Source organism: Mustela putorius, unplaced genomic scaffold, assembly GCF_011764305.1.
Source record: "Mustela putorius furo isolate JIRA1106 unplaced genomic scaffold, ASM1176430v1.1 tig00000430_pilon_pilon_pilon, whole genome shotgun sequence".
NCBI lineage: Eukaryota > Metazoa > Chordata > Mammalia > Carnivora > Mustelidae > Mustela > Mustela putorius.
The window spans coordinates 3,962,592-3,989,115 of NW_025421377.1; the positions used below are offsets into that span (position 1 = coordinate 3,962,592).

The following is a 26,524-nucleotide window of genomic DNA, read 5'->3' on the forward strand; positions in this document are numbered from 1 at the left end:
ACAAATTGAAAACGAAAAGAATGTTAGGATAGCCATACTTACTTCAGAAAAAATAGACTTTAAAACAAAGACTATAATAAGAATCAAAGAAGGGCATTAGGTGATGATAAAGGGGCCATTTCAACAAGAGGCTATAACATTTATAAATACTCATGTACCCAACATAGGAGCACCTAAATATACAAAGCAAATATTAACAGACTTAAAGTAGAACTATACAGAAATACAGTAATAGTAGGGGTCTTTAATACCCCCACTTGCATCATTGGATAGAAACATCCAGACGGAAAATCAATAAGCAAATAACAGACTTAAATGACACATTAGACCAGATGGACTTAACAAATTTTTTTTTTTTTTTTTTTTTTAGTTTGTCAAAGAGAGAAAGAGAGACAGTGTTCCCAAGCAGGGGGAGCAGCAGGCAGAGGGAGAAGCAGGCTTGAGGGAGCCTGACATAGGACTTGATCCCAGGACCCTGGGATCATGACCTGAGCTAAAGACAGATGCTTAACGGACTAAGCCACCCAGGCATCTTGTGTTAACAGATATTTACAGAACATTACATCCAAAATCACCAGAATACACATTCTTCTCAATGTGCATGCAGAACTTTCTCAAGATTGCTATTTGGGGTGATAAAAAAAACTTTGGAACCAGAGAGTGGTGATTACAGCCCAACATGATGAACGCACTTACTGTCACTGAACTGTACAGTTTAAAATGGTTACAATGGTAAATTTCATCTGTATTTTACTACTAAAAAAAAAAATAGCATTAGGAGAATTAAAAGACATGCCACAAAGTGCAAACAAGTATTTGCAAAACATATACAAACAACGAGTTTGATTCAGAATGTATATGTTATAGCTTTTAAAAATAAATAAAGGTAGAAAACCTAAGTGAAAAAAGGAGAAAAAATATCCAAAAGGACACCTCAACAGAGAGTAAATGCCAGTGGACCCTTATACTATGCAGACTTGTTCATCCTCTACAATAATCAGAGAAATGCAGGTTGAAAAAACAGTGAAACACCACTATCCGCACACCAGACCATGGCTGCTCAGAGGCAGGGGTGAGTCTCAGGGCTGAGAAGAGGGAAGCTCCAAAGTCTGACCAGAACGTAGGGAGAGGAGGGTCTCCTCTTCCCCATAGCCAACAACCACTGCCAATATATGTGGACATTTCATAACTATTTTCAGATCTGAGAATCAAATGTGGTCATGGAAAAGATTCTGGTGAATTATTCATAAAAATCCAATTTCCTCATTTTAAGGTAGAAACTGGGGCAGTGGCTGGATTAACGACCTTCCCGAGGTCGAACTGGCTAGCAGAGCCAAAACTCGACCTTTAACCTTCTCCCTGCCATTTCATGTTCCTCTGTGCTCCTGCGTCTTGATGTGAAAGGGCCAAATTTTGTCAGTGGCCACTTATAACCCGCTAACCCTCTAAAATTTTCCTCTCGCATTAAAAAATAAATAAATAAATAATTTTTTAAAAAATCCAAGTCTTTTCCATGGCCCACAAAGCCATCCATGTGTGATCTTGACAAGGTCTCTGGCCTCCTCCCCCACCACACCCTCCTCACCCCCCCCCCCCCGCCCATGTCCATTTCAGCCCCTCAGCCCCTCTGCTGTTCCTGGATAAGGAAGCACCGGATGTCCCTCTCGAGGTTTTGCATTCCTGGCTTCCCCCCAAACCCCAGGGTTTCCAGAGGGCCTGCCTCACTCTTCTTAAGATCTCCATCCTGGGGCACCTGGGTGGCTCAGTGGGTTAAGGCCTCTGCCTTCAGCTCACGTCATGATCTCAGGGTCCTGGGATGGAGCCCCGCATCAGGCTCTCTGCTCCACAGGGAGCCTGCTTCCTCCTCTCTCTCTCTCTGCCTGCCTCTCTGTCTACTGGTGAAATTAATTAATTAATTAATTAATTAAAATCTTTAAAAAAAAAAACCTCCACCCCCCCCCCACAACATCACCTACCAAAGAAAACAAAACAAGCAGACAAACCAACCAAACAAACAAACAGGCATGCAAGGCCCCATTCCTTCCATCCTGCTTTGCTTTCCTTCAGGTGGGAGATATGTACTCGCTTATCTGGACACTGTCTATCTTTCTCCTCTAAAACATAAGTCCGTGAGAACAGGACACTTGCTGTCTATACTTTTTGGTGTCATTACAGCCTAGAACAGTATCTGCCACAAAAAGGAATTTAAAATATTTTTGTTAAGTTTATTGATTTAAGTAAAAAGTTGGGTTTTCCTTTTTTGTTTTTTTTTGGGGGGGGGCCTGGCTAGAAAGCTAGAGTATAGAGGGGTCTAGGGAACTTCCAGTCAAATGGCCTGGGTTTGAACCTCATTACTCCACCAGTTGATAGTGATTATGAATTACAAATCTAGATTTCTCTGCTTTTAAATTTTCTATTTCAGTCGATTCAGAAAGTTCACGGTTATTGGTTATGTACGTTCTTCTACCATTCCCCACGAATACTTCCCTCCAGCACACACAGTTTAGAACGTGCTCAGCAAAGAAATATTTAACCCCACCCTTCTGTATATTCCTATTTTGAATTTAAAATCCTTTTATTTTTGTTAACTTTTTAAAAATTGCTTTCTTCTCAGGATTTGGATTAAATTTAATAGAAAAATAACACTTGGTAGCAAAGCTGACACAAGAAAGTTGGGCCACTATGTCATATTTAGAAATTGCCCAGTATACTGGTCAGTTACACAACAGATTTGTAAAGATCAAGAGCTTGATTACATATTAACAGTTCCTAATTAAAACAAACGCACTATGAAAACCAATTCACCAGAGTAACTCTAACCATAAAACACTTGGGAATTCATTTAACACAAAAAGTATGGTACTTTTATTTTATTTTATTTAAAGATTTTATTTATTTATTTTACAGAAAGAAAGCTCACAAGTAGGCAGAGAGGCAGGCAGAGAGAAAGGAGGAAGCAGGCTCCCCACTATGCAGAGAGCCCGATGCAGGGCTCAATCCCAGGGCCCTGGGATCACGACCTGAGCTGAAGGCAGAGGCCTTAACCCACTGAACCACCCAGGTGCCCCAGTATGGTACTTTTAAAACCAACTCTGAAAGTAAGAAAGAGAAATAAACAACAGAAGTAGACACCCATCTTTTTGCTCTTGAAAGGAAGACTTTTAAGAACATAAGCCAATTAGAAATGTGCTTATTTCTTAGGTATTATGCAGCAGAGATGTCTGTGGGTATCTCACTGGCAGAATTTATAGATATCATCAGATATTAGAACAAATCAAGTCTTCTGTGCTCTGCAGAAACAGATCCAGGTTTTGAGCGGCTGGAAGCTTATGCACTTTAAGAAGAAGGCTCTCTTTCTTTTAAGTGCAAAATTATAAATACAAAACAGTGAGGGTCCTTCCAGGAACCTGAGAAAGGGCCCTGGAATTAAGTCTCTAATGCTTACTTTTCTTTCTCTTCTTAGAAGACCCACCTCTGGTGTTGGAAGACACCAAAGTGAAGGATCAGAAGGAAAAGTACATTTCCCACAACCAGTACGCTGCCACATGCCCCGGTGACAAGTGTCCAGAGGAAAACATTCACAGCAGAGGGTCCCCGATAAGAGTTCTACCAACACAGGCTCTGCGATGTCTGGAATGTGAAATGGCCCTACTTGGAGGTACACATTTCTGCCACTTACCGCAACCTCAAAATGCAACTGCAGGCAACAGAGATCGATTTAGAGAGTGGATCCACTGTGATCCTACGGTATCACAACAATGTGATCTGCTGTGCTTATTGCAACAATGTCTAGATCTGGGAAAAGCCAGATGCAGGAACGAACACCCTGAGACGCATACAAAAAAAGACAAAGGTGGGTGACCATGGGACGTAGCTTGTGTGTATAGGCATTACAGCAAGTGCTGGCGATTATATATATGCCACTTACTATATGCCAGGAGCTGTCCTGACCACTCACACACTTGGTGATCTGCTCACTCCTCATCAACACCTGTGAGGGCAGTACTTCTTTCTCCCCAGTTAGGAGATGAGGAAAATGAGGCATAGGGGTTAGGTAACTTGTCCAAGGTCCTGCAGCTAGAAAGGTAACAAATTTAGGATTTGAACTCAGGTAATCTGGCTCCAGAGTCCATAGTCTTAGTCTCCTACTCTCTAACACACAGAAATTCTATTAATTTGGAAATGGGCTGTAGAAATGACTGCAGTTTCCTATAATCAAGAGGGAACAGAAAATTGCTGATTAACGATTCCAGAACCTCAGGAAATATACTATTTCATCTAGTGGATGTTGGTTTTGTTTCCTGGCAGTTATTTCAGTCATGAACTCTATCCTTAGAAAGTGACTAAATGTGACATCTGAAAATAAAGGAATGACCCTGTTTTTTTAAAAAAAAAAAAAAATCTGAATTTTTACTTACTGGATCTTTAACATAAAGCTACTCATCTTTTCCTAAGAAAATTCAAATCTCTACCATTTATTTTGATGATGTACTATAATCAATCCTAGTCAGGGCTGAATTAACCTAAAAATCTGTTTACTTTTGTAAAAAAATGTTTAAAAACAGACTTAATAATACATTATAGAAGATTTATAGGGGGTCCTTTTCAGCTGTGACACTGGTCTGGCCTGTTGGGATTGTAAGTTCACATTGAATTGAGTTTCTTCTGAGTTTTTTCTGGGAAGAACGATTTCAAGTATTTTTAAAAAGAACTATTTAACCAAACCCACTTAAAAATTCTTAAGAGCTACTATCTACGTATAACCTTTATCAACCTCTTTTTTTTTTTTAAAGATTATAGCAGCAATGGCCACGGTCACCAAACTATGGAAAGAACCAAGATGCCCTTCAACGGACAAATGGATAAGGAAGATGTGGTCCATATACACTATGGAGTGTTATGCCTCCATCAGAAAGGATGAATACCCAACTTTTGTAGCAACATGGTCTGGACTGGAAGAGATTATGCTGAGTGAAATAAGTCAAGCAGAGAGAGTCAATTATCATATGGTTTCACTTATTTGTGGAGCATAACAAATAACATGGAGGATATGAGGAGTTAGGAGAAGGGAGTTGGGGTAAATTGGAAGGGGAGGTGAATCATGAGAGACTATGAACTCTGAAAAACAATCTGAAGTGGCGGGGGGGTGGGAGGTTGGGGGAACCAGGTGGTGGGTATTAGAGAGGGCACAGATTGCATGGAGCACTGGGTGTGGTGAAAAAATAATGAATACTGTTATGCTGAAAATAAATAAATAAAATTTTTTAAAAAGGATTTCCTTTATTTATTTGACAGACAGAGATCACAAGTAGGCAGAGAGGCAGAGAGAGAGGAAGGGAAGCAGGTTCCCTGTGGAGCAGAGAGCCCAATGTGGACTCCATCCCAGGAGCCTAGGATCATGACCCGAGCCAAAGGCTGAGGCTTTAACCCACTGAGCCACCCAGGCGCCCCTCAACCTCTTTCATATAACTACTTCCAGAAATATTTTCTTCTCCGAGGTCTCTCTTCCACAAAATGAAATTACTTGCATGTGTAGGACTCCCACCACCTCCCGGTGGGGGGCGGGGAGGGGGGGCAGTGAAGAAGAAAGAAACACAAACCAACAATGTGAAAAGAACTCCCTCTTCAAGGTCTTCTACATAAAGCCAAAGCAGGGAAGGAGGAAGGAAACTCTGCATACAGGTGGTCAGTGGACTTGTGTTTAAGGAAGTCCCCCTTTGCGGTCAGTAGCACAGTGTGGTTTAACAGATAGCAGCATGTCAGCCAGAAAGATTAGACATTTTGGTTCACCTACTCAAATGGGACATTATTTCAGAGAAGGCAGCCTGACTTTGTCTCCCGTTTCTTCACTTGTAAAATAAATGGTGGATAAACGTGTTAAGTTACCTATAGATACACTTTATGGAGATACTACAGAAAAGAGAAGGTTGCAAGCAGGCCTGCAAAACCCTGGTACTTTTGTGAAATCTAAATGAAGTAAAATTGAAGAACAGAAGGAAACCCTGAAATCCTGTATGTGCAACTACCCCCACTGACACGTGGAAACCCAAGGGCAACTGAAGTTCAAGGGTCATAGGTGAGAGGGCACACAACAGTGGAGCACGGAGGATGGGAACTCCCGCTCCACAGCAGAGCAGATGCACCGTAAGAAAGTCTGTCATCACGAACCCATAGAAGTAGAACTAGAGCTTAATGAGACTGTGAGCTTCACAAAGCCAGAATCAGGCATCTTTTAATTCCTCCATCTCTAGCATTACTATACATACTCAGGAAGTCTTTGCTGTACAATTAATGAATGAACTAAAACAGGTGATGTGAGGCCCACATGACAAATAACTGTATGGACTTATGGCCCCTCTTCTGCCAGAAAATATATAAATAACATATTAAATATATTTAATAAATCTATAATTCTTCATGATTTATAAATTCTATAACTTATATAATTCTATATATAATTTATAAATATACTTGTATATATGATTTACATAGTCCTCTAAAATGAGAAAAATTCAGGTTATAATCTCATGAGCAGGGAATTGTATCTCCCCATGTACCTTTTGTCATGGCAAGACAAATTAAGGAAAAGCTATACTTACGTGGTTATGTGCAATAAAGATAGAGTGGGAAGAAGTGTTCTCATACAACTAGGATAATCAGGAGGAATTCCCTTCCCACAATCAATTAAAAATTACTAGAGATTTCATTTAAGTCTCTTACTTACTCATTGAATTTTATTTTGCAAACAACTGCATTTGGTGCAGTTTTTCACTTTAGGTGTTTAGTAATGCAGAGTCATGCAAGGATTATAGACAATGGTCTATGACTAAACATTAAAAAGGTAAAAGAGCTTTAGTAATATAGACTATAACAGCGTTTTTCATTATCTGAAGTTGGAACCGGCAAATTTTAATATTTTACCTCGGAAGTACAGTGTAGTCCCCAAACCTAAAGGCTCATAATGGCAGAAGTTCTCCTAATACAATCAGTTGCCCAACAACACAGGTGTTTCTAATTTCCCTTTGCAGATAATTCTCCACGTGCGCCTGAACAGCACCAACCAACGTCTGAGACCTAGCATGTCTTAAACCACCCAGAAACAATGCAACGTGCAGTTTCACTTTCTCGAGTCGCTGTATGATTTCTTCTGATAGTTCAGGGTCTAGTTGTTTCAAATAATGTCCACATTTTAGTTTAGGGGAGAGGGTAACACTAATAAATAGCAAATAAGGACACTTTTTTTTTCTAAACTTAAATAATGCATCTCCTTAAAAAAAAAGAAAAAGAAACAAAATAAGAAGTAATTATCACAATGTCTCTAAGGATCTTTTTGCTTCCCTAAAACACTAACCAACCACCACCATCGTAATTATTGCCAATGAAAGCTTTTTTGAGAAGCTGGAAGGTGGAAGGCATTGTGTGAAACATTTCAGTTATGAGGCAACAAACTTTGCCTTCAAAGAGGTAACTACATCATTTGTGAGGGGAAAAAAACACTATAATAATAAAATACAAATAAATTTAACAGTATCTTTATTATTTATTTATTTATTTATTTGACAGAGAAAGAGATCACAAGTAGGCAGAGAAGCAGGCAGAGAGAGAGAGGAGGAAGCAGGCTCCCTGATGAGCAGAGAGCCCGATACGGGACTCGATCCCAGGACCCTGAGATCATGACCTGAGCCGAAGGCAGCGGCTTAACCCACTGAGCCACCCAGGTGCCCCTAACAGTATTTTTAAAAGAGCAAGATGCTTATAACTGATAGGCAGGGGGAGGGGAGGGCTAGAAATAAAGGGAAGGAAACTATTACGTGCAACAAGAGGCAAAGCTGCAAAGGCAGAGAAGACATCAGTATTTTTAAGCAGAGGTGCCCGAACAGTGACTAGATGGTGTCTATTCTGTGAATAACCATATTGTACCAGGTGTGTAAGTGAATAACCAGGTGTGTAAGTGCTCTCACCTACTCCGGCAACCCAAATACATCCTTCCCAGAACTGAGACAGGATAATCAGAGACTAACTCAGAAACATTCAGATCTGAGTTTTGGTCCAGTTTTAGCCATCAGCTGACTGGGTGAACTTGAGCAGATCGTCTCCTTACCTTCAATTCCCACAAGTGAAAAACTTGGGGGGGGGGGCATTCTTTATAATACCTTCAAGCTCTAAAATTGTATGATTCTAAATAAAGTAAAAGGAAATCATATCATTCTTCTTTATTATTAACAAATTAATTATCACCTTGTATGGCCAATTGCCAGTTACAGAAATCTATATAAGTCTAGAACAGAACAGATCCACAAACATACGAAATTCCCTTATACCCCCAGGGCCTTTGCACATGCTGCTTCCATTGCGTGGAATGGGCACTCCTTGCCCAACCTTACTCATACTCCAATCTTGGCCAAGTGGAGGCCTCCAACCCTTCCCCAACATCTACCACACCCCTAAAACCTATGGAATCTACACTTGTGCCACCAAATCTTCCTCCACACATATAATTTGGTCTCTTTAACTGTCCCTCAAGATAAGTGCTATCATAACTATCTTCTCCAACACTTACTAGAAACTACTAATTACAGAAGTAGCTTCAAAGACTTCTAAGAATCCCCAACCCAGCACTTCATGATGCAACAAGAGAAAAATAAAACTCACATGTTACAAAAATCATGATGTCAAACATAGTTCTTTTTTTCAAAAACTGCAAGAAGTTTCACACATTTCGAGTTACGAGAAGTTTCTTTCAAGACAGACGGGGGGTGGGGTGGGGGGGAATAAAAGTAAGGAGAAACACTATGTTTATTTCAAGTGATGCCATTTCCAAACATTCTGGAAACTGGTCTTTTCCTAACTGCCTTCAGTGCCTATGGCAGGGTTTTTGAATATATTTAGTGGAAAAAGTGCTAAATAAAACTTTGAGGGAAATTTGACTTTTTGATATCACTAAAAATTGCTGACAGCTAAGTCTTCTTTTTTTTAAGATTAATTTCTTTACTTTAAAGAAAGAGAGAGTGTGCATGGCCAGGGAGGGGCAGAGGGAGAGGGACAGAGATGCTGAACTGAGCCAGTGTGGGGCTCAATCCCATGAACATAGCCTGAGCAGAAACCGAGAGTCAGACACTTAACCAACTGTACCACCCTGCTGAGAGCTAAGTCTTACAAATAAAATAAACTAGGTAATGCCATTTCTGACCAAAAAATACTGATGTTCCTTGGACTCTTTGTCTCATCCTAATACAGATAATCAATGAAAAAACACAGTTAGTTTAGATCTTGCAAACCAGGAGCGTCTTAATTATCATATGATCTCCCTGATATGAGGAAGTTGAGAGGCAACATGGGGGGCTTGGGGGGTAGGAATGGAATCAATGAAACAAGATGGGATCGGGAGGAAGACAAACCATAAGAGACTCTTAATCTCACAAAACAAACTGAGGGTTGCCAGGGGGAGAGGGGTAGGGAGAGGGTGATGGGGTTATGGACATTGGGGAAGGTATGTGCTACGGTGAGTGCTGTGAAGTGTGTAAACTTGGCGATTCACAGACCTGTACCCTTGGGGCTAATAATACATTTTATGTTAATAAATAAGAAAAGAGAAAAAAAAAACCTTTATGTCTTGACCAACCAAATGTAATGCATAACCCACAATTAGATCCCAGACTTGGAAAGGGGAGGAAGTTGAGAAATAACTATGAAGTCGTCAGTGGCATGATGAATGAAATTTGACCACAGACTCTGGATTCGATAACAGGGGCATATCAATGTTAACCATCCTGACTTTGGTCATAATACTGTGGTTATAAAGAATGGCCTTGTTCCTACACAATACACAAAGACTTTTTTAGTGGTAAAAGGGCCAATGTCTACATCCTCCTCTCAAATGGTTCAGTAACCATCAGGCAAGTGAAGAGAGAGACAGAGACAAAGATGGCAGTGCAAACAGGGCAACAATGAGAGGAAACTTGTGAATCTGATTAAAAGTTACTTGAGAGTTCCTTGTACTATTCCTCTAACTTTTCTGTAAGTTGAAACACAGCAAAATAAAAAGTTAGCCAGAAATTTTTAGGAATTGTATTTTAGCCCCTCTTCTGTCTTAAATAGGTTTCGACTTCCTAGAGGGGAAAAAAAAAAAAAAACAGTGAGTATGATTATATGAAAATAGATTAATTTGCCAAATTAAGGGCAATGAATCAGATCCTAAGATTTCAGACCTGCCTCTTGGCCTTTAACGTGACTAATGATAAGGAAACTCAGATCTAGGACAGTAGGTAAGAAAACAGATATGAATGAGAAGTGAGAGAAGAGACACAAGAAAGGAAACTGAGGCACAAGACAAGGAGCTGATGCAAACTACCCTCAGAAACAAGGAAACTCAACTGCCAATAGAGAATGAGTTTTCAGGGTGCCTGGGTGGTTCAGTGGGTTAAGCCTCTGCCTTTGGCTCAAGTCATGATCTCAGGGTCGTGGGATCGAGTCCCACATCAGGCTCCTTGCTTGGCGGGAAGCCTGCTTCTCTTTCTCCCACTCCCCCTGCTTGAGTTCCCTCTCTCACTGCATCTCTCTCTGTCAAATAAATAAATAAAATATAAATAAATCAATAAAATCTTAAAGAAAAGATTTTTTTTGCTAGGCACTCAACACATTTTTGATGAATAAAATAGATAGTGGAATGGACAGATGAATCCTCACAGGCTGTAGGAAGACCATATCGCTCTAAGTAGACGGAACAACATTAAGAAAGGCACAACGTGAAAGACACAGCAGGAGGGGGAGGAGGAAAGAGGGAAGACAAGGAAACCTGGCATCACGTACCTTGTACTGCAAGCTAAGGAGTTTTCACTTGATCCAAGAGAAGATACAAAGCTACAAGTTTGAAATATCCCCATGATGGCTGCATGAATAAAATATTAAGGTCCAAGAGTAGAATCAAATAGGGCAGTAATCCATCAAGAGAATGGAGTTGGGAACCTCAATAAGGTTGTAACTAAAGGGAAAAGTCACGGCATTAGGTAAAAGACTGGATGTGTGCTGGGTTGAAATGGAAATGAGGAAGGAGGCGTTAAGAGTGTAGAGAGATGGGGCACCTGGGTGGCTCGGTGGGTTAAAGCCTCTGCCTTAGGCTCAGGTCATGATCTCAGAGTCCTGGGATCAAGTCCCACATCGGGCTCTCTGCTCAGCGGGGAGCCTGCTTCCTCCTCCCTCTCTCTCTGCCTGAGTCCCCCTACTTGTGATCTCTGTCTGTCAAATAAATAAATAAAATCTTAAAAAAAAATTAAGAGTGTAGAGAGATATATGGGAGGAAGAATATTGTTTTATAAAGTCCAATTAGACAGTGGCTGAGCCAGGACAAAAAACCCTGCCTAGTGCTAATTTTCTCTAACTCAAAGAAAATATTTTAAAAAATCATAACTGAGGGGCACCGGGCCCCTCAGTGGCTCAGTCATTAAGTGTCTGTGTTTGGTTCAGGTCATGATTCCAAGGTGCTGGTATCGGGGCTCACATCAGGCTCCCCGCTTGGCAGGAGGCCTGGTTCTCCCTTTCCCACTCCCCCTGCTTGTGATTCTGTCTCTTGCTGTCTTTCTCTCTGTCAAATAAATAAATAAAATCTTTTAAAAAATCATAACTGAAAGTAGTAAACAAAAATATTCTCAAGGTGCCTGGGTAGTTCAGTTGGTTAAGCATCTGACTCTTCATTTCAGCTCATCATGTCAGGGTCATAAGATCAAGTCCCACATTGGGCTCTGTGCTTGGTGTGGAGTCAACTTGATATTCTCTCTCCCCCTCTCCCTCCACCCCTTACCCCACTTACTCTAAATAAATAAATAAAATCTTTTTTTAAAATTCTCAAAAGCTTTAAAATAAAGCTTTATCTGTGTTATAGAGAAATCTAATAGACTTTTTTCCCAATATTCAAGGTTGTTTCAAAGAGAAGCTTTAGGGCGCCTGGGTGGCTCAGTGAGTTAAGCCTCTGCCTTCGGCTCAGGTCATGATCTCAGGGATCTTCCTGGGATCGATCCCTGCATCGGGCTCTCTGCTCAGCAGAGAGTCTGCTTCCCCCTCTCTCTCTGCCTGCCTCTCTGCCTGCTTGTGATCTCCCTCTGTCTGTCAAATAAATAAATTAAATCTTTAAAAAAAAAAAAAAAGGATAAGCTTTAAAGAAATAGCCCCATGATTCACTAGTGCATAACCTTGTCCAAGTTTTTAAACTTTCTAAGCCTTGCATCACTCATTTTTAAAGTGGGGGCACTAATAAGATGTTTGTTTTGAAGAATAAAGGAAATAATATGTGTAAAGTACTTAGCCCAGTGCCTGGCCTGTATGTGATACTCAATAATTTGTGTCACTGTTACTCCTAAAGCACAGACAATGGTCCTAAGAGACCGCTACCTGAGAAAGTCCTGCTTACCTGGCTGACCCCTGACTGGCATCTGGGAACTTGGGCTTTGAGAGGCTCCTACTATTTCCAGCACTGATAAAAAGAGCTCATTGTGCCCAAGCTGTTTGTACAAAAAATATGGTTTATGCTGAACCCCTAGTTTCCTTCTGGAGTCTGGAATTCTGGTACATGATAGAGAGAGCGTCTATGTGAACAGCTCCAACAAAACCCCTGGGTGCCGAGTCTCTAAATGCACTTTCCTGGTAGACAGCATTTCATAATTGTCACAATCGAAGGCTAGAAGAATTCTGTACATTCTTGGAAGACTCCAGTGAGAAAAGGCTCTTGCAAGCTTGTGCCTGGTTTCCTTTAGATTTTCCCCACATGCCTTTTCCCTTTGCTAATTTAGCTCGGACTCCTTCCATAGTCACAAATCATAGCCATGAAGACAACCATATGCCAAGCACTGTGAGTTCTCCTAATGAATTACCAAACCTGGGGACAGTCTTGGGGATGCCTGACAAAACCAGTCTTTCTACTCCTCAACTTTATAAACTATTTCCATACTGGAGCAGTGTTATAGACAACAAATGACCCAAATTAGTAGTACCAAAGCCCAATTATAAAAAGCTCCTGGAGCTCCTGGGTGGCTCAGTCAGTTAAGCATCTGCCTTGGGCTTAGGTCATGATCCCTGGGTCCTGGCCCAGGATCCCAGCAGCCTGCTTCTCTCTCTCTCTCTCTCTCTCTCTTTCTGTCAAATAAGTAAATAAAATCTTTTCAAAAAATAAAATAAAATAAATAATATATAGTTCCTGATTTCTTAGCTAAAAGTAACTATAAATTTACTTGAATTTATTTATTCCAAATCTCACCATCTAGAAATCTCTCCATTCCTTGTTTTCTCACCATTATTTAATAAACCTTTTTCCTGATTAAGCTCCTGCTCTTCCCTGAATTCCATCTCAAGTCCACATGGAGATTTCCCTCACATGCCGGGGGGCGGGGGGTGGTGGTGGTGGTGGTGGTGTCTAACTCATGTGTCATTTGTTCCCAGACCAGAGAACAAGATCACTTACGAACCCCTCTCCCCTCATCCCCCCAAACTCCCCACCCCCAACCCCCACCCTCACCAGGTCCTCTTTCTATTTGTTATTCTGACTGAGATCAAACAACATCAATTCCTGGAAGGGCTCTTCTCAGTTCATTAGAATATGCAGAAACCATCGCTAATTGAGGACAGTAAGAGCAAGGAGTACAAATCAAAGAATGGCTCACAGCAGAAATCGAAACACATCTTTGCCAATATCAGACTTGGAAGACACAGCTTGAGTGGATTCCTCATCTAAAACAGAATTCCTTAGCATACTTTGAAAAGCACAATAAACTATATTTAATAGATAGAAACGCTTGTTGCCATCATGTTGAAGAGCTGGGGTTCAGAGAACCACAGGAGGATGCATGTCTGAGTCACATTATGATTAACTAAGAGTTTTAATAAGGCATTAATGGCACTTAATTGCCATGAAGAAACTAGGGATCACGGTGCCTAGATCAATGAATAGCCTACCCACAGTTTTTCTTTTAAAAACAGAACTATGAACAACTAAAATAAATATCTCTAGGGCTATTTATCCCAACCTCTGAGTCCCATGGTTTTTCTAATCCACCTCTAGTTTTACATTTTTTTAAAAAAATATTATATTTCAAATACCTATTGATTCTTAAAAGCTACCCATATCACAGCAATTTTGGATCACAGCTTCTAGGGCTGGGGAGATGGAAACCAGAATAACTGAAACAGGGAAGAAACATGACAGTGGGGTGCTACCGGGCTTACCTAGAAGCCAGGCAGAGAGACCTGTCAGGCAGGAACTCAGCCCAGGATGGCCAAAAAAAATTTTTTTTTACTTTTACAAAAATTAAGATTCTTATTTTAAAATTCCTAACTTTTTACTATGAACGATTTATTTTTAACTGTGAGAGGCAAACAAATCTGCAACCGTATTTCAAGCAGAAAGTCCTAAATATGTTAGCGAACGTCTGTCCCTAAGAAAAAGAATCCAGGGGGATCATGGCAGGAGTAGGGGTGAAAGCAGGATGAGGCTCACTGGGCTCATCAGCAGCCAGAAGGGAGGTGGACCCTGACGCTAAGTGTCGCTAAGTTTCAGAAGCTGGGTATTTTTCTGTCCTTTGTGGTTCTTTTTATTATTATTGTTTTTGTTTTTGTTTTGTTTTGTTGTGGCTTTTTTTTTTTTTGGGTTTTCATTTATTTTATTTGTTCAGTGTTCCAAGATTCATTGTTTATGCACCACACCCAGTGCTCCATGCAATACCTGCCCTCCTTAATACCCACCACCAGGCTCACCCCACCCTCCACCCCCAAAACCCTCAGTTTGTTTCCAGGGTCCACAGTCTCTCAGGGTTTGTCTCCCCCTCTGATTTCCCCCAGCTCCCTTCTCCTCTCCATCTCCCAAAGTCCTCTGTGTTACTCCTTATGCTCCACAAATAAGTGAAACCATATGATACTTGACTCTCTCTGCTTGACTTATTTCACTCAGCATAATCTCCTCCAATCCCGCTTATGGTGATACAAAAGTTGCACATTCATCCTTTCCGGTTCTTATAGTGACTAAGGCTCCTCCCAGGCAAGACAGTGGGCCAGGTTCTAAAATAAAGAGGGGTCCCACTGTTCTCTTTATTCCATTTAACCTCAAGCAATTAGGGCAGTTTAAACTTTGTATATTTACCATCTTCAAAGTGACCTAACAATTGCAACATATTTCAACTCGATCCGTCCATATTTCTAAGCAGATAATATTGATTTCTGAGGCTCTTTTTGGTTAAGAAGCTACCACGTTTTACTACTTTCGTCGTTATATTTCTATTCTTTTCTGAGACTTACTACATTAAGTTCAATTTATAACAAATAATTACCAAATACCAAAATGTCTTGTCTTCCCTTAAAATCTATTTTAGATTTTAAAATAGTTCATATTTCTAGTCTTAACTGAAAGCCTTTTGGAACTCTGAATTTTTCAGATTTAATAATTGAAATATAGCACATATGCCATATATACATATATATGTATATATATGTACATATATATATACATACACATGTATATATATATGTACATATATATATACATACACATACATACACACACAAACATACTCCCAGCAGGGACCAGGACAACCCCACATAAATAAACATATTGATATTTGTGCACCCAAAAATGCCAAAAGAAAAAAGAAAAAAAAAAGTCACAGTGACTAGGATAAATTAAGACCAAAACCAGATTCATCTTAGGCCAAGTTTTACAACTCAAAAAGTTTTTCAAATTTGGGTCTTAATTTCTGCAATTTAGAAAGGAAGATAAAGGAGTTTAGTCCTAAATTACATCAGCCTGCAGAATTCCACAAGTCACAACAACAAGCCACAACAGCAATTAACAGAGTTAAGGACAACCAGAAAGAAGCAATGATGCCATTCTCTCTGAATCGGGGGGAACCAACACAGAGAAACCAGTGGGAGTAAGAAAACAAAAACAAAAACAAGCCAAACAACTGAAAAAAAATAAATCAATTTCTCAGGAAGGCACTCTAGGTAGGGGGAAAAAAAAAGAATTAAATAAAACCAAACAATAAGATCACCAAAAATCCCACCATAACCAACCAGACAACAGCATGTGGACAAAAGGGACAACACTCTCCAGTCATTCCCTGGAATCCAAGAATATTTCTAGTAGGGAGGAGCTGGTTGGACCGGCAGGACAAGACGCTGCATTTTCAAGATATCAGGAGAAAACAAGGTTGGCCAGAGGCAACCCTACATTCACAGGCCTCCTCTAGTGGGAAAACCAGAGACTAAAACAACTGAAAAGCCAGGAGCTGGCCGCCTAGCAACACGCCCTCACTACGCCCCATGCTCACAGAGGAGCTTGTTAGAAGTAGAGGGCACGGATTGCATGGAGCACTGGGTGTGGTGAAAAAATAATGAATACTGTTATGCTGAAAATAAATAAAAAATAAGTTTAAAAAAAAAAGTTACTTCTCCCTGCTCCCATAAAAGGCACTCTGCGGTAGCTGCTTATCATAAGAAACACTGAACAGTTCTGCTTCTGGTCAGCCTCAGTAATGTGCTGGCTCCATCAAATCCCTTTTAAGTAATTTCCACATAAGGATGAAGAACTATTCATATAAAGCAATGGACACAGACTCAGTGTATATGGGCTAAAGTCGATTTTGACACATAATACAGTCGTTTATGGGAAGAAGCCATGTGTATACAATATACTTAATGAATTCCACAAGGACCTAAAACCGATGTGGAAATCTGTTTTCTTGAATAGATTAATTCAGTAGGCTGATAGAAAATGCACACCCATATATACTACACCATAATCAAGAGACTTGCGAAGAATTTCTCACCCTATTCTAAGCTTTATCATTCAAATGATAACAAATTATTACCTTAACTTCATTTGCCTGAAATTTATTCCATAAGATTGGGAGAGGAGGGCAGAGGGGGAACAATATTATTAAATATTATCAACATAGAAAGCAGCAAAGTAAATTTTTATTGTCTCCTACCTCTGGTCGACCTTCATAGTAGGTTAACATGGACTTTGTTAGCACAAAAAGTCTCTCTTTATAGTTTAAGGGTGATGTCTTCTTTTTCTGTTGTGATCTTTTAATAAGAATCTCTTCTAGAATAGTGTTAAAATTCATCTCGGTCTTCTGATCACTCTGTCTCCTGCCATTGAAGATCCCAGTATTCTAAAGAGAAGGGGGGGGTGAAAAACAGCTGAAATAAAATGTGACATCTTAATTTTCCAAAGATGTTTTCAGGCCGAATTATCTGCATCACAGCTGGAGCTAATGAATGTTAGTCTAGCACCTGGACTGAAACTGCCCAGGGCACAAAAGCTCACCCTCTCTTCATCCCCAGGCTCATCCTGTTCCTCCATAACCCAGCATTTCACAAGAAATCTAATCAAGGTTTGCCACGATGATGAGTCACTCCTTTGTACCTCCCCCAGCATCCCATAGGTTTCTGGCACATTCTTCTGCTACCTAATTGCAGGGAAACAAATATCTCAGATGAAAAAGTACATTCATCATCTCCATGGCTGATTGAAGCTGGTATTTAAATTGCCTCGGGACCCTAGCACCTGAGATGGATGATCACATGGACCTGGGGGACTTGTGAACAGAATGAATTACCACAGTGGTGGGTAGGGGGTCAGTCTCCAGCTCTGATAAAGATGTAATCTTGATCAAACATCCTAGTTACCACAGCCATGAGGATGTTCTCCAATGTCTACACCATGCTTCATAGTTCTCTTTCCTAGGGTTCCTGCCTCAACCACAAGAGAAAAGGAAATCCACCCGGTCACAACTAACAGACTCAGGGAAGAACCCATCTGGACAAAGTCATCAGCCATGTATTTGGATACCCCACACCTAAACTAAGCCTTCTAAAATTCAACAAAGTTTAACTATCTGAAAACCCAAAACTACTCAGAAAATACATGAAGATTCTTATTTGATAGAAATCAAATGGACAGCAGCCTTTTCTTCCCTGCCCTTCACCGCACATGACAGTCATTGCACATCAAATCATAGGGTAACAGAAGTCACGAAAAAAACGTAAGTGGTTGGGGTGCCTGGGTGCCTGGGTGGCTCAGTGGGTTAAAGCCGCCTTTGGCTCAGGTCATGATCCCAGGGTCCTGGGATTGAGCCCCATGTCGGGCTCTCTGCTCAGTGGGAAGCCTGCCTCTTTTCCTCTCTCTCTCTCTCTCTCTCTGCCTGCCTCTCGGCCTATTTGTGATCTCTGTCTGTCAAATAAGTAAATAAAATCTTTAAAAAAAAAACCACAAGTGGTTACCTGAGAGCAGAGCCAGAGCCTTGACACTGAGTTAGCCACTTGGAATTCTACCATTTCCACATCCAACCTTGAAAGTTGGAAGAATCCCTGCAACTCCCTATTACTGATCTGTCATATCCAGTCAGGACCCCCATTTCTGTAAGATTACTTCACAACAGCTTAACCTCTGTATGTAAGTTCCTTCATTTATAAAACATGGAGATAAATACCCCCAAGGTTATTGTGAGGTTTAATGAGATGTGGGAAAGAAGTTGCTTATTATGAAAACCCTATTAGAAATGTTTACTATCATTATTTTTTTTAATTCCACTGCCTTTTTCCTAGTTTAAATCCTTAACATCTGGACCAGCAGCTCTCCAACTGCTTTTTCTTTCCACAGGTTCTTGCCTCATTTTGTTCAAACAACACACTCCTCATTCCCATTGAATCAATCGTCAAAGATACCACCTTGCATCATACCATTTCATTCACCAGAAATCCTGAATGCCTCCTCAAAACTTCCCTGCCACCTGCAGGAAAAAGTCAAAATTCCCATAATAGCACTAGGCAATCAATCACAATCTGGCTATAACCTATCAACCAATCTTTGCTTCCAATGCTCTTCAAATAGTCCATACCCAGTCAGAATAGTTGGTAAGAAAAATCCACTAGCTCAAAACTTACCTCCTTAATGAAGTCTTTCCTGATGACTCCAATTAATTAAATGCCTTCCAATTCATGCACCCATGATCTCTACGTCACTCATCATAGAACTTATCATAGTCTTCCACTTTCTATAGCAATTAACGTACAGTTTTTAACTTTCACCTAGTTTTAAAGCTTCTAAGGAAAAAGATCTCAACCGTATATGCACATTAAAATCACCTAGGGAGCAGCACCTGGGTGGCAGTCGGTTGCACTTCCTTCCCACTCTAGGATTTGGCTCAGGTAATGATCTCAGGGTCATGAGATCAAGCTCTGCAACCAGCTCCACGCTTAGCAGGGAGTCTGCTTAAGACTCTTTCTTCCTAGGGGCATCTGGGTGGCTCAGCTGGTTAAGCAGCTGACTTTGGCTCAGGTCATGATCCCAGGGTCCTAGGGTGGAGCCCTCCACTGAACTCTCTGCTCAGTCAGGAGCCTGCTTCTCCCTCTCCCTCTGCCTCTGCTCAAGTTTTCTCTTTCTCAAATAAATAAAATCCTTTAAAAAAAAAAGAAAAGAAAAAGATTCTCTCTTCCTAATACAAATCAAAACCACAGTGAGATACCACATCACACCAATCAGAACGACTAAAATTAACAAATCAGGAAATGACAGATGTTGGCAAGGATGCACAGAAAGGGGAACCCTCCTACACTGTTGGTGGGAATGCAAGCTGGTGTAAACGCTCTGGAAAACAGTATGGAGGCTCCCCCAAAAGTTGAAAATAGAGCTACACTACAACCCAGCAATCACACTACTGGTTATTTACCCCAAAGATACAAATGTAGTGATCCAAAGGGGCACCTGCACCCAAATATTTATAGCAGCAATGTCCACAATAGCCAAACGATGGAAAGAGCCCAGATGTCCATCAATAGATGAATGGATAAAGAAGATGTGGTATATATAAACACACACACACAGTGGAATACTATGCAGCCATCAAAAGATGAAATCCTGCCATTTGTAACAACATGGAACTTGAGGGTATTGTGCTAAGTGAAGTAAGTCAACCAGAGAAAGACAAGTATCGTACGATCTCACTCATATTTGGAATTTAAGATGCAAAACAGAGGATCATAGGGGAGGAGAGGGAAAAAATAAACCAGAGACGGAGACAAACCATAAGAGACTCTTAATCACAGGAAACAAATTGAGGGTTTGTGGCAGGGGGCAGGGTTCATGGGGGCAACCAAATGATGGACATTACGGAGGACATATGATGAAATGCCCTGGGTACTATGTAAGACTGATGAATCATTGAACTATAGCTCTGAAACCAACAAGGTATTATATGTTAACTAACTGAATTTAAATTAAAAATAAGTAAATATTTGGAAGGAAATTAATTAATTAACTAATTAATTAATGGAATAGACTAGAGTCCAAAAATAGACCCATATATATATATGGACAAAAGAGTATATGATTCCATTTATATAAAGTCTAAAAACAAGCAAAAACTAATCTATGGTTATAGAAATTAGAAAAATGGTTGCCTATGCAGGGTGCAGGGATGGGGAGTGGGGTAGAGGCAGACCAGGTGGGAATATGAGGAAATTTTCTATGTCTCAACTGGGGTAGAGATTACATGAATGTGTCTAAATGTATTACAACTCCTTGAAGTAGGACCAAAAAAAAAAAAAAAAACCTCTCCCTTCCCCACTGCCTGTCCCCGCTCCTCTTAAACAAGAAAATCATTAATTAATTAATTAATTTTAAAAATCAAGGTGGGAGATGTTTTGAAATGTACAGGCCTCACACCCAGATATTTTTATTCCGTTGGTCTGGGGTGGAGTCCAGGGCATCATGATTTAATATGCAGGTAGACTGGAGAACTGCTATCCTAAAGGAAAAGATTGGGCTCTCAACGTAACTCTAGCACTCTTGGTGGTTAGGGCAGCCTCTCAAAAAGCAGCTGGATGACGGACCCAGTGAAGCCATCAGTTATTCTAAGTTAAGAAGTCAGGGGAAAGTTCTTGCTCCAAAGAAAATCTCTAGCTCTTTTTGCATCTCAGTTGGTCCTCCTTATTCTAAATTAAAATTTTAGTACCCCCCCCCTTTTTTTTTTCCTGAGAAAACAGTTGATGTGTAAATGCCACTTCAGAAATCATCTTTTCGGGGCGCCTGGGTGGCTCAGTGGGTTAAGCCGCTGCCTTTGGCTCAGGTCATGATCTCAGGGTCCTGGGATCAAGTCCCGCATCGGGCTCTCTGCTCAGCAGGGAGTCTGCTTCCCTTCCTCTCTCTCTGCCTGCCTCTCCATCTACTTGTGATTTCTCTCTGTCAAATAAATAAATAAAATCTTTAAAAAAAAAAAAAAAAAAGAAATCATCTTTTCATCTTTGTGTAACACATTTTCAATGCAGGGCAAAAGTGACAACTTACAGAATGGATTGTAAATGAAAAGCAAGCTATGCCCTAGAAAACGGGCCATATGCAGATGTATAGTTCCCAGGCCAGTGAGTAATACCGTAGTTTCCAAATAAAAGGCAGATTTTTGGAAGATGAAATGAGGTGGAGCTCATCTGCAGTTTTAGAAGCAAAAGTCTCAACCTCCAGGGGCAGGAGAAAATACAACATGTTAAATGCATTGAAAAAAAAATCCCCTTATCTGATTTATAAGTGATATTAAATAGTCTTACAAAGAAGATACCAATTGAGTTGAAATAAGTGTTAGACATCATCTATTTCACTCATTTTACAAATTAAAAAGTTGGGGTTTTGAAAAGCTTAGCAACTGGCCTAAAGTCACCCAAGCCAAGATTAGAAGAAAAGTCTCCTGGTTCCAAGTGAAGGGCTCTCTCCACCGTTCCCCACCATATAATTAAAAGCTCACTGTTATTTTAATAATTCATTGCTTCAAGGGAAATCCTGGTCAAAGAAAACTGTTAAGGGACACAAAGATAAAAATAAAGGAATATTCTCTTCATGTAGACTTCCAACTGAAGATAGAGTGTTCTATGTACACAGTTGCATTAGCTCTCTCCTGAAATCCCATTAAATCAGTCCTTTGTTTTTGCTGTTGTCACCATTAAGGAATTAACTCTCATGGAAACAGAAGACAGAACAGGAGATTTCAACAAAATTTGGGAAACTAAAAGCAAGTAAACATGTGGTAGTTCCAGCCAGGATAATGTCTGGAAACAACCCAATGTGTGCCACAAAGCCTCCAAATAACTCAAGAATCAGCAGAACTTGGCATGTCTATAAGTGATGGTAAAGAAGACTTAGAAGAAAAGGATTGTTTGTAGGTCTGTATAAGGTGGGTCCACATGCCCTCTCCCATACCATACAGCCAAGTGACTAATCCTCCCCCAAACCTAGGAGGTTTATAATACAGAAGGTCTCTATACTGGGAGAAACTACAAATAGTTGAGGCTAGGGATACCACACTGCAAAGGGGGGCTTAAGTGAACCCATACAGGCTTAAATTACTCAATGTTGAGATTGCTCAGCTCTCTTTTCCCATCTGACTCCACAATACTAGATAAGGACCAGACTAAAGAGTAAAGACCTACAGATACAGATACAGGGGAGATCCTATGGCCCAGAAATGGCCCAGCCAGATTACCCTATAGGAAAGTCCATAGTCAGCAAGTTCCAACCAGAGCACAAAGCTTCCAATGGACTTTTAGAGCCCAATACATGAATAAGAAAAAGCCAAGAATCATTAAACCCCTAAGAAAAGATTCTAATATGAATTCAAGATCAAATAACAAATTGGGGGAGGGGGGAGCCACTTGGAGGAAACAAAAACTCTGCAGAGAAAAGAAAATGTTAAAGAAAAAAAAAGTAATAAAATCAGAGCTAAGGGAAGATACTGCGTGCATGAAACAAGGTCAGGATACAGCCAAAATAAAGAACAGAAACCAACAAAGAGGAGCATTGGTAAAGAAAAAATAAGAAGAAATGAAAAGCTCAACAGAAGAGATAGAATATAAAGTTGAGGAAATCTCCCAGGAAATAAAACAAAAAAAGCCAAAAACATTAAAAATCGGAGGGAATACAATAAAATTAGAGAACCCATCCAGAAAGTTCAGCGTCTGAAAAAAGAGGACTTCCAGAAGTTGAAAGCAAAGAAAACTGTGAGAAACTAATCAGAGAAGAAATTTAGGAAAATTTCCCCACGTGGAAGTTTATCTTCATATTGAAAATGAACCAAATCAAGGCACAATGCATGAAATTTCAAAATCATAGAGACAGAAGATTCAACAAGCTTATACATAGGTTTCATGGAAAGGCTCACACTTCAGAATGGCAATCATCAAGGCAATATCGGAAGCTGGAAGATAATGGAGAAAAATTCAAAAAATTTTTGATTTCTAACCTAAAACTATGTTTAATCAGACTATCAATGCAGTAATAGGAGAAGAAAGACACTTTCTAAACATGCAAGGCTTTAAACTTTTTCTCTCTGGTTTACCCTTTCAAAAAGCTACTTGAGAATGCAGTCTACCAAAATAAAAAATAAGCCACAAAACACATGGAATCCAGAAAACAAGGGTTCCAACACAAAAGAGAGGTAAGGAGCATCTCCTAGAGGATGGTAAAAGGAAATCCTAAGATGACCTTAGGTGTAGGTCAACACTGGATCAAGTTAGCAGGTTCTTGGAAGAAATTCTTCCAGGATATGAACCTGGAGGCACTGAAAGAAGATTTATAATGAATTAGTAAAACTTAGCCAACTTAAAAAAATAAATCAATGAATTCCAGTGAAAACAACAAAAAAAAAGTGTGCAGAAAAGGAAAAGTAATCACATCATGCTCCAGAGTTCATAATTATGTAAATAAAAATAAAATTCTTATTACCAATATAAATATATTGGGGGTAAGTGTGTGCAGGAAATGTGTGTGTGGATGGGCGAATAACTGTGGAAGACAGCTCTGTCCTCCACGGTACTAGTAGGAAGCTAACAGATCATACCTTAAACAGAAAAAGCAAGAAGTGGCAACTAAATTAAGTATGTCACTTAGAGACTGACAGTACAAAAATATTTTATAAATATATAGAAATATTATATAAACAAAATAAAACTATATAAAATAAAATTTAAAAATATTTATAAAAATACAAAATATTTTATAAAACAACATAAGTGATTGCTTCTTAGAAATATTGGAAGAGAACAGTGTAAAGATATGTGCTCTCTACTCTCGTCCCTTAAAAAACTCCATTGAAACAAAACATGAAAACCAAGGGAAATAATCCCATCAAGCAATGAACAAAATAATGGTCTTTAACTCCAAACCGTGAAACACATATTTGTGAAATACTCTGAAAACTAGACCAAAATAGAGAAGGTAGTTAAGTAGCTTTCCCTAAAAATAAAGATCAATTGTCCTAAAAGATCAATGGATTTTTTGTTAAGATCAGTGAAATCTAGAGAGATAAGCAGACCATGGGATAATCAGGACATATTGCCCATAGAATTACTATTTATACAGAAAAATATTAAAAGTTATTATAATCACCATTATCAAGCTTTTACTATTTTGCTATGTGTTAGCACTATTTCAAACACTAAACACTTTCGATGTATTAAGTAATTCTCTCAACAAACCTTCTCAAGTCAGTACTATTACTATTTATATTTTACAAGTCACATTGCAAGAATAAGAGCAAGTTTTAAAACAGGCAGCCTAACCACAAAGCCTACACTATTAACCACTACACTGCGTGGCCTCTCTCACGGAAGGAAAGGGAGAACCGAAGGATAATAATAATAACAAGTCACTTCCAGCCTTCTAGTTTAGGGAGATTGCTAAAAGCAAATTACTTCAACAGAAATAATTTATGACTTCCAAGGCATGGCTAAGAGCGAGGCACACCAACCTTTCGATACCAAAATCTGAAGGGAGATGTTCTGAGTGAAGGCAGTAATAGGTTTAATATTCTACATTAGAAAACAAAGACAAAACAAAATTTCAGAGTTCCTCATCTTACTCTCCCAGCCATTCTCCATAAGAAAAAGAGCTGATCCATTCAGAAGAACCACAAAGGAACCAACTCTAGGTTGCAAATATCTTCTTAAATAAAAGGCAGAGCTGCAACATAAGACCTTTTATCTGTCCCACAAGAATACTATTCTGTTTACCCTGGCTGCTGACTACTAAAAGTTTGGAAAACTTAACAAACAATTCTAAAATTTCTCTGGAGCCACAAAAGACCTCAGTAGCCAAAGCAATCTTAAAAAGAACAAAACTAGAGGCATCACACCCCTTGATTCCAAACTATACCACAAAGTTATAGAAATCTAAACAGTATATATATATGTCTTTGTCAAGTTCAAGTATTAAAGTATATATTTTTTTTTTAATACCTAAAAATGTGTAGGGCATGTCCCAGTGTACATGGTGGGCACCAAACACATGTTGATGATGACTTTAGTCATCATCTTTGTGATTAGTCACAATACCTTGAATAAAGTACTGCTTTTTTTTAAAATAAGTTTTTTTCAAATCCCAGCACAGTTATTATACAGTGTTAATATACAGAGTTATATACAGTAATATTGGCATAATATTATGCCAATACAGTAAGTATTGGCATAAAACAGACATATCAATCATTGAAATAGAATAAAGAACCCAGCATTAAACCCACAAATATGTAGGCGGCAACCTCTGTGACCTTGGCCACAACAACTTCTTGCTAGACATGTCTTCAAAGGCAGGGGAAACAAAGGCAAAAGTTAATTACTGGTACTTCATCAGGATAAAAAGCTTTGGCACAGCAAAGGAAACAGTCAACAACAACAACAACAAAAAAGACAATTGACAAAATGGAAGAAGATATTTGCAAATAACATATCAGATAAAGGACTAGTGTCCAAAATCTATAACTTATCAAATTCAACACCCAAAGAACAAATAATCCAATCAAGAAATGGGCAGAAGACATGAACAGACATTTCTCCAAAGAAGACATACACATGGCCAACAAACACATGAAAAGATGCTCAACATTACTCGGCATCAGGGAAATACAAATCAAAACCACAATGAGATACCACCTCACACCAGTCAGAATGGCTAAAATTAACAAGTCAGGGAATGACGGACGTTGGTGAGGATGGGGAGAAAGGTGAACCCTCCTATACTGTTGGTGGGAATGCAAGTTGGTGCACCACTCTGGAAAACAGTATGGAGATTCCTCAAAAAGATGAAAACAGAGCTACCCTACAACCCAGCAATCACACGACTGGGTATTTAACCCAAGTATACAAATGTAGTGATCCGAAGGGGCATGTGCATCCGAATGTCTATAGCAGCAGTGACCACAATAGCTAACCTATGGAAAGAACCAGATGTCCATCGACAGATGAAAGGATAAAGAAGAGGTGGTATGAGTGCATACACACACACACACACACACACACACACACACACACACACTGGAATATTACTCAGCCATCAAAAAAATGAAATCTTGCCATTTGCAACAACGTGGATGGAACTAAAGGGTATTATGCTTAGTGAAATAAGTCAACCAGAGAAAGACAATTGTATGACCTCACTCATATGTGGAATTTATGGAACAAAAGAGAGAGTCATAGGGGAAGAGAGGAAAAAAATAAAACA

The 26,524-nt window shown here is 39.6% G+C and overlaps 1 protein-coding gene across 5 annotated transcripts in view; it reads right to left on the reverse strand.

Annotated features, from left to right (window-relative positions):
- TEC (tec protein tyrosine kinase) overlaps positions 1 to 26,524 on the reverse strand; it is a 140,232-nt gene that overhangs the window by 72,987 nt on the left and 40,721 nt on the right. For 3 of the 5 annotated variants that reach the window (XM_045079716.1, XM_045079714.1, XM_045079717.1), the window contains exon 2: positions 16,968 to 17,153. In XM_045079716.1, the coding sequence (XP_044935651.1) occupies positions 16,968 to 17,105 (138 nt within the window). In that variant the 5' untranslated portion in view covers positions 17,106 to 17,153. Of the gene's footprint in view, positions 1 to 16,967; positions 17,154 to 26,524 lie in introns of those variants that run through there. The other 2 variants (XM_045079719.1, XM_045079718.1) reach the window with 1 other exon arrangement.